Source organism: Gadus morhua, chromosome 10 (genome assembly GCF_902167405.1).
Source record: "Gadus morhua chromosome 10, gadMor3.0, whole genome shotgun sequence".
NCBI classification, from domain to species: Eukaryota; Metazoa; Chordata; class Actinopteri; order Gadiformes; family Gadidae; genus Gadus; species Gadus morhua.
The window spans coordinates 21,036,127-21,045,324 of NC_044057.1; the positions used below are offsets into that span (position 1 = coordinate 21,036,127).

At 48.0% G+C, this 9,198-nt stretch overlaps 2 protein-coding genes across 2 annotated transcripts in view; both read left to right on the forward strand.

Moving 5' to 3' along the window:
* agtr2 (angiotensin II receptor, type 2) overlaps positions 1-2,357 on the forward strand; it is a 2,518-nt gene extending 161 nt beyond the window's left edge. Inside the window, exons 1-2 of the mRNA XM_030368449.1 lie at positions 1-60; positions 583-2,357. The exon at positions 1-60 is cut by the window's left edge and continues 161 nt beyond it. Coding sequence (XP_030224309.1) covers positions 643-1,878 — 1,236 coding nt within the window. The 5' untranslated portion in view covers positions 1-60; positions 583-642 and the 3' untranslated portion in view covers positions 1,879-2,357. The remainder of the gene's footprint in view (positions 61-582) is intronic.
* A 1,746-nt stretch (positions 2,358-4,103) lies between these two features.
* Positions 4,104-8,486, forward strand: LOC115552391 (SH2 domain-containing protein 1A). The gene is made up of 3 exons (XM_030368450.1): positions 4,104-4,738; positions 5,234-5,297; positions 8,000-8,486. The coding sequence occupies exons 1-3, from the start codon at positions 4,602-4,604 to the stop codon at positions 8,267-8,269; spliced, it is 471 nt and encodes a 156-aa protein (XP_030224310.1). The 5' UTR covers positions 4,104-4,601; the 3' UTR covers positions 8,270-8,486.
* The last annotated feature ends 712 nt before the right edge of the window (positions 8,487-9,198 follow it).

The following is a 9,198-nucleotide window of genomic DNA, read 5'->3' on the forward strand; positions in this document are numbered from 1 at the left end:
GCAGACCTTTAAAAAATAAAGAAAAAGGACATCCCGGACGGGGAGTTGGAGCACCAAAAGGTAATAAAGTTTGATATTTGTATTGTTTGTGGGTAAAAAGTCTAGTGTGTTTCATTTTATTGCTGTTTTTTTTTTATGATAGCTGGTATTGCCAAAAAATAAACTGCGTAACTACTAATATATATCAATTACTTGTTCATTCAATGCTGATATTCAACCCATAATGTTGTGTATTGAAGAATATATGGTTCGTTTTATCATATATTGTGATAATTTTTAAATTTAAAGACCGGATTCTCTAATTAATAATGGTCCTTCATGTATCAGCGACCATGAATCATTCTCCAACGCTGTTCATTTGATGACTTCCCCCCATTATTTGGGCCCAGACATCATCCCCTGTAATCTAATCGCTGCAAAAGCTCATTTACATGTATTTGACGTACCCGGGGAGAGCTTTTAATTAGATTTCCTCACAAAGTAGAGACTAAGCCATGACAAAGTTGAACAACGATGTGAGGTCTTTTTTGGCAGAAGTTTAAGACCTCCGATATTGTCCTGTGTTCCCCCCTCCCCCCGCAGACCAAAGACACACCGATCAAAGACAGACACCGCCCCCCATAAAGTCACCCGCGTCCGCCCATGGAGGGTCTCCTGAACTCCACCGCCGCCCCCCCGTTCCCCGCCGACCTCCTCAACGGCTCCTCCGACTGCCCCGGGTGGCCCCCCCTGCCGCAGAACACCCTCATCCCGGCGCTCTACGGCGTCATCTGCCTGGTGGGCATCGTGGGGAACGCCCTGGCCGTGTACGTCCTGGCCCAGGACGGCAGGGCGCGCCAGACGGTCGCCAACACCTTCATGCTGAACCTGTGCGTCTCCGACCTGCTCCTGCTGCTCTCCCTGCCGCTGTGGGCCGTCTACTACGCCCTGGGCTTCCACTGGCCCTTCGGACGCCTCGCCTGCAAGCTGTGCGGCGCCGTCCTCCACCTCAACCTCTACGCCTCCATCTTCTTCATCGTGTGCATGAGCGTGGACCGCTACCTGGCCATCGTGCACCCCCTGCGCTCCCAGAGCTGCCGGGACCCCCGGCGGGCCAAGGTCACCTGCGGGGTGGTGTGGGGGCTGGCCTGGCTGTGCACCACGCCCACGCTGGTGCTGCGGGACACGAGCCACTACGAGACCCTGGGGGTGGAGGTCTGCGCCATGGTCTACCCCCACGAGAACTGGTACCAGGGCCTGGCCTGGATGAAGATCGCGCTGGCCTTCCTGCTGCCCCTGGTGGCGCTCTCCTCCTGCTACTGCGTCATCGGCCGGCATCTGCTGGCCGGGGCGGGCAGGGGCGCGAGGCTGGGCGGCCCCCCGGGACCCCCCGACTCCCAGCAGGGCCACGGTAAATCAGAGCGACCCCCCGGCGCCTCGGTCGAGGCGGAGCGCGGAGCGCACGCGGCCGGGTCCCGGCGGGGCAGGTCCCTGGAGGGCGGGGGCCTGGAGAGGGTGCTGTGGACGGTGGCGGCGGTGGTGCTGGCCTTCTTCCTCTGCTGGTTCCCCTTCCACTGTCTGACGCTGCTGGAGCTGCTGAGGAGCCACGGCGTGCTGCGCGGCTGCCTGCTGGACTGGTGCGTCCACAACCTCACGGCGCTCGCCCTGTGCCTGGGCTTCTCCAACTCGGCCGTCAACCCCGTGCTCTACTGCTTCATCGGGAACCACTTCCGGGGCCGGCTGGGGGCCCTGTGCAAGGGGCTGTGTGCGTGCCTGAGCCCCCGCGGGGAGCTGGGCGACCAGAAGAGGGGCTCCTTCAGCACCCGGCTGAGTTCCTTCTCACGGAAACTCAGTGACCTCAAGGACCTGGCCCTGGTTGAGGCGCCGGGAATACACTGATGGATATTCCGTTTTTGGGGGGTTTTCAAGCTCTTGTCCCCCCCCCACCCCCCCACCCCCCCTCCCCCCTCCCTGCGATCTGCCTCTGCTGCCGCGGCTCCCAGAGACAAGAGAGTTTCCACAGCGTCGTCGAGAAATTGTTGAACTATTAAGTGATGCTTGAGTTACACTTAGCGGGTAATTAATGATTGACGGAGAGACATTCCATAGGAGCGCACAGGGGGGCAAAAGGTCTCGTGTGAGATATAAGGGAGAAGGAATGTTAACTCTTACTACGCCAGTATTTTTTTATGAATCGGTTGTTGGGCTTTCGGGGACGGGTGAAAATAACGGTGAAAAACACGGCGGGGTTTGTCTGAAATATATCCACGTCTTCAAGGGCAAAAGCTATCACCGCACCGTTTATTATTTTGTTTTTTTTATCATCGTTTTAGACACATCAACATGATAAATAAAGGACTCATATTTTCTCAAACAAACGTTGATTTATTTATTGTCACTGGTTGATTATTAAGGCCGTGCGTCATTGTGCATAATCAATGTTTATCTTGTACCCCCAGACAAACCCGCAGCTGGGCCCAGGCCGGCATGCATTCCACACCTGTGAATGTGAGAGGTCACGGATTATTACCCAGACAGATGGACCAGAGTGGGGGGGAGATGGGGCCGACGTACACACACACACACACACACACACACACACACACACACACACACACACACACACACACACACACACACACACACACACACACACACACACACACACACACACAAACACCAACTGCATTATCATGCATTCCGCACGTATCAATTCCGCTTACAACAATCTCGGGCGTTTTGACGTATTTATGAAGACACGCGGTCTCCGGTTCACTTTCTGTATGTTGACATTCAGGTCTGATCTGCGAGTCTCCGGCGAATCGATGAGTTATCGCACTCTGCTATCTGTGTCTTGTATGGATTGGACACATTCTGCATTGACCCTGGCCTGTCTTGTCTGTGGACCGGGAGCCAATAAGGCAAACCGTGGCAACACTGAGCTCTGCTGATACGACCATCATCATGCCAGTTGGTTGGGTGCATTTTCACAGTTTGGATTCAAGTGCTGCAAATTATGAAACACATATTCCTATTTTTAGCAATAATGCACATTCGTTATTTTTATTTTATGTTTTTACATTAAAAACGATTTTGAATAGGAATTGAGATAATAAAGGACTAATAAATCATGCCACTGGAGGGCGCCATTGTGCTGCCGACATATGGCTGCCAATGGCCGCGTTTGAAGATACAGCCCCAAGGTCCCTGTGCTCATGATCTGTCTGAGCCACGGGAGAAAAGGCTGAGACACAGACAGATGACTCATGTACAATTCTGAATGTATAAAAACTGGTTCCCAAATGAATTTGACAAAAAAAGAATATCGTGTGATTTTACATCAGTACAACCGCAGGGCTGACCTCGCTGTTCTCGACTAGCCTACCACACGTTACAGTAGTCAGGGGGATTATGTTAACAAGTGCGACTGGTTCCATTTAACTGAACAAATAGGCCTAACGCCATGTCGCTGACTGAGGAGCTCCCAGATCTTAAATAATAATATACTGCACGGCGCACAAATAAAACAAACCAAAGCTATAGGTCAGACTTTGAACGACTCCATCATCGGTCTTTTCAGTGAGTGACCAATCAATCAATTAATCAGTCCCTTAAATAGGCCCACTTATTCATCAGTTGACTCTATTTGCATGCCACAATCTATATATCCATTTTAACACAAATTGGACAAATGTGAAGAGTTGCTTTACTTCTGTTTAAAATCCCCACTTAACTATCCTTCACGAGGCGCAGGAACAGGTGGGGTTGTCTTAGCCACATGTTTATTATAAGACAGATCAGTGAGTTGTGACAGGGAACATGTTTTTCCACCCTGTGTTGTTGTCGCTGGCAACGTGAGTTGGAGGTAGAGGGCTATTCATAGGACTATATAAAGCTTAACGGAGAACGTACATTTCATGATATAAGTGACAAATTAACTTGAAGCCTCTGGATCTTAAAGGCCATTGAAACACTTTGAGGCATGTGATATTTTTTTCTAATAACCAGCTGTTGAGTCATGCCGAGGTCATTTCCTGCATAGCATCAACCACCATTTCCTTATGCAAAAAAATTAGTGAGACAGACAGAAAGAGAATGAGCGGGAGAGACTGTGGGAGAGAGAGAGAGAGAGAGAGAGAGAGAGAGAGAGAGAGAGAGAGAGAGAGAGAGCAAGAGATGACACCTCGCACACAGTGTCAGTCAGTAAGCGTTCACAGCAGGCCGTGCCAGTTCAGCGGTACAGGTGGTGCAGGTTGGTGAGGGGGTCCAACACTTGGCTTGCCAGCTCTCGCATTTTGTAGAGCGTAGAAGAAGAGTCAGAAAGAGCGTCCACTGACATCGTGTCAACGGCGCCGCCGACAACCTTTTGGGGCTTTACCTCGCCAAGTGGAACCCCGGGACCTCACCTGGACACACCGGCAACCCAGAGAAAGGGCTAGGCCTCCGGGAGAACGTACAGGGTGAAGAGAGCGAGAGACAGAAGGAGGAGAGGCGAGAGAGAGAGAGAGAGAGAGAGAGAGAGAGAGAGAGAGAGAGAGAGAGAGAGAGAGAGGGGGGGAAGCCTTGGCGGAGCAGTAGCACAAGGTGGAAGGGACTTTAGAGGGAGGGCCCACAGCAGGGTGATGGAGGAGCTGTCTGTTTACCACAAAGCCATCGGCAAGGAGGAAGGCGAGCGACGGCTGGGCCAGGACGGACGGGAAGGCTGTTACCTCATCCGCAACAGCGAGACCATGCCTGGGGTCTACTGTCTGTGCGTGCTGTGAGTACAACACACACACACACACACACACACACACACACACACACACACACACACACACACACACACATGCAAAGGTACACAGGCATAGGTGCATGCACACGACCATGCACACAGATACAAGACCATGTGGCGCACACACACACACACACACACACACACACACACACACACACACACACACACACACACACACACACACGCAATATCTGTCTCCAGTGGTGCAATGGTGGCACAAGTACTCTGCGGCTGCGGTGCCAATTCAGCAGATCTTTCAATTCTATTAGGCTGTTACCGTCGTCCCAACAGTCCCGCACGCAGTCGGATTTGCTGGGAATTTTTATTTGTTTATTTATTTTTGTCACACACGGCCAATCTTTTTTGCATACTTGTTTTGTTTCAGGTGGGGCGGCGGGGGGGCGGGGGGCATTGTGCAGATAAAGCATAAATAAAACCGAATAATGTCAATAACTTTTCTTTCTTTGTGGTCCGTAGGTGCAAGGGTTTTGTCTACACATACAGACTGCGGCTGGAAGTGGACGGCTCATGGACAGCAGATGTAAGACTTCACTTTTCTTTTGCTCAATGTCTCTCTCTCTCTCTCTCTCTGCCTTTCTGTGCTTTTTCCGACCCCGGGTCTCATTATGCTATAGACAAAACTTGGTGTGTGACCTTTGGTCTTCAGAAATGTTATGAAGGGTTAACCAACGTATCAGGCATCTAATTTTAGAAAGGTCTAAATCCATGACGCATGAGGCCTATCGCTCTCCTGTTCCAAAATAACCCTGACACTTTCGAGATGGGCGCCAGATAAATGACTCAAAAACTAATTTGACCTGTGATCAAAGGAGTGAGGTGAGAAACAGAGCTAATAGAGATGTCATGTAAAACCTTGAACGTCATTGTAAAAACTGTTCAACACACACACACACACACACGCACACAAACACATACAGATATATGCCCACATGTGCACACACACACATGTTCACAGAGACACACACACACACACACACACACACACACACGTATATGCACGCATGTGCACACACCACACACACATACTGTATTAATGCACATACATACGCAGACACACAAACACACACACAAACACACACACACACTAACACACATGTGTGCACAGACCCAAATACATATGCATGCACACACATTTGCAGAGACACACACACACACACACACACACACACACACACACACACACACACACACACCACACACACACACACACACACACACACACACACAAACTTCTGTCCCTTTACTGACAGCATCAATATAATGGAGAAGGAGAGAGAGCTAAGTTACATGAATATTACCAAAAGCTCAATAAAAGCTTCTATTATTCTCGTATCAATCCTTTTAATGAAATATTATGGGGAAGCAGAGATGGAAGTCCTGTAGGCTGTGATTGGCTGATGGAGAGAAAGACTATCTAAAACACATTGCCATGAGGCGCAGTGATTGAATTTGCATTTCAAATATTTTACGTAACGCCATAAAATAGATTGCTTTTAGATATTCACTATTCAAAATACCTGACGTCTTCAGGAAAGGTTGAAAGAAAATACATTATTCTATTTCCCCTTCACAGATGATACAAGTCCTTAGTTGACAAAATGGTAATACTTTATTCAGTTTTTTTTTTTACACTTTATTGTTTTGTAATGGATTGATTCGATTTAGAAGTTTCCGATTTATATATATTTTTTACACAGGTCGGTTCCCGTGTTATCTTTGATACGGTTAGGATAAAACTGTGTACAACTGCAAAGATCAATGTTAGAGAAAAAAACAATATTGATGAATCCTGTTGATAGATGTTTCCGTGTCCTCTTACGCAAGGCAGACACCAAGGGGGAACGATGGCTGGAAGGTTACTAAAACCATCTCTGCTGCCGTCGCACTCATCAATTCATGTCATTTAACTACATTGGTCCAAAAGTGCAGAATTGCTTAAAAAATATCTGATTTATTTTTCCCCCATTGGGATCAAATTCTCGAAAGATATGCAGAAACATATTTAAACATTCTGAATATATAAATAAACATGTGTGAAAGAGTTATGCTCAAGTTATGCTTCTCTTATTCAGCATTTCAATTCCAACGCATTGAAACACCAAAACAAACGTAAAAGCGGATCCATTTCCTGGAAGAGCTTTAGGACAGGTCTATCCTCTGACTTTGTAGACGACGAGGCCATCATATTGAATGCTTATTCTCGGATCGACTGATGTGATCGAGAGATCCTGAAATAAATACCCCTATATCTCTGGTTGGCCAGTATCTCTTGTTGGTTCCAGTAAGACAGCTCCATGCAGAATTTTTTTTTTATTACCAAAGACCGATCTGGATGTGGAGGCTCCCTTCAGGCTCAGTAAATCTGCCCTATTTTAAAATCTTCAACAAAAAACTGGGCAGTGCACATGCAAAGCTAGGGTCTCCGAAAAGCAAACTTGGCTTACAGGGGGTGTTGGAATAGTGAACTTGCCTTACAGTCGAAGCTAGGGTCTTAGAAAAGTGGATTAACTTAATGAAATGTAACTAATGCTAGTCCTGGTAGTATTTGTTAAAGCAACCCTAAATGTCACGTCAAAAAATGGCAGCAGCATGGAACAATGTGATATCCTCAGAATCCTTTAAGAATCTGATGTTTGTGATGAGTGGAATCTGTTTGAGTTAAGGACTCATTTCAGCAACAGAGAGGGAGGGGGGATTGAGGAGAAAGAGAGAGTAAGATGGAGAGAGACAGAGGGAGGACCTGGGAGACAGAGAAAAGGAGAGAAAAGGAGAGAAGACTAGATTGAGAGAGAACAAGGGAGACAGAGAGATGAGGGAGAGGGAAAGAAGGATAGAGAGGGAGGGATGGAGAGACGAAGAGGAGGAAGAGTAGAAGAAAGGAAGGAATATGAAGAGGGAGAGAAAGAGAGAGAGGGGGGAGGGACAGGAACGGGAGGGGTAGAGGTTGAGGGAGAGATGGATGGATGGAGAGAAAGATGTACAGGGCAATAAGTGAGAGAGAGAGAGAGAGAGAGAGAGAGAGAGAGAGAGAGAGAGAGAGAGAGAGAGAGAGAGAGAGAGAGAGAGAGAGAGAGAGAGAGAGAGAGAGAGAGAGAGAGAGAGAGAGAGAGAGAGAGAGAGAGAGAGAGAGAGAGAACCCCCCCCCCCCCCCCCCAGGGGTTTGATGTAGCGATGGCCGATCGAGCGTCTGACGACTTGCCCCCCGTCTCTCCTTTTCCTCAGACCGCTGATGGTGTGGAAAAACGGCATTTCCGGAATATCGCAAACTTGATACTGGCCTTACAGAAACCTGACCAAGGGATTGCGATACCGCTGTATTTCCCCGTCACCCCCGATCGCTGGTCATTGGCCCAGAAGATCCGGGCTGAGGTCACCGAGAAGCGTGAAACGATGGAAGTGTCGTCCGCCTACAGCGAGCATAATCCCCCACCGGGCAAGAGATACAGCAAGATCATGCTGCGCTATAAGATACAATGTGTAAAGAAAAAATAAAAGCCCACGGAGCAACACCAGTGGGTAGGGGATACTCGCTGGGGAGCTTCTGTGTCGGTGGTTGGGGAAGGGGTTTATTGTAAATGTTAAATGTTAATATTGTTAATAGTGTGATGGCTGGATTTTATTTCTTTACTTTGTTTGCGTTTGTCTTACAAATATCAACAATATCCTGGTGTTTCATTTTGGATTAAATAAACAAAACGTGTTTGTTGAACGTCTGTTGTTATTTCCCCTGGGTTTGTGGCAAGATAAATAGCCAATAATTACTAATGGGCCAATATGGCCTATCTGTGGTTTAAACGTGAAATATAGAACTTGGATGAAATTAATATTCATTACCACACACGTAAGTAAGCAAGTGATATTATGCTATTTTTCTCTTCACAATTCAGGAAAGTAGATGGCCTAGGAAAGCGCATCGGAGGATATAATCGATTTAAATAAGGTGGGAAACAAACGCGCAGCAACTCTATACCTTCCATATGATGGCTTACCAAAATACAATTTGACATATTGAAATGCTGATTTCCCACGGAAGGAAAGACGGACTCTCATAAAATAGAAAATAATGTATCATTCCCCTTCTTGTGATTGACATGTAGACAGAGAGGAGCGACTCGGAAAGAAACACAGCGAGACGAGAAGGAGAGCGAGAGGAGGGGTGGGAGGGGAGGAGGGAGTAGATTGCATCCGTTCAGCGCAGATATTTATTTTCCCGGGGAAAAGTGCGGCTGTCTCCTAGCAACCGATTCCCTCCATCTCGTTCACCGGAGCGCGGCTGTCGCCGACGCCGCCATACACATTAGTTGGAACAACATCTAGCGGAGCATATGGTTTAAAAGGCAAGGTGTTGGATAGCATCTTAAGGAAGCTATCCCGTCATCACCTGCTCCCAGTCAGAGCTCTCGCTCTGTCGTTCACAGCGC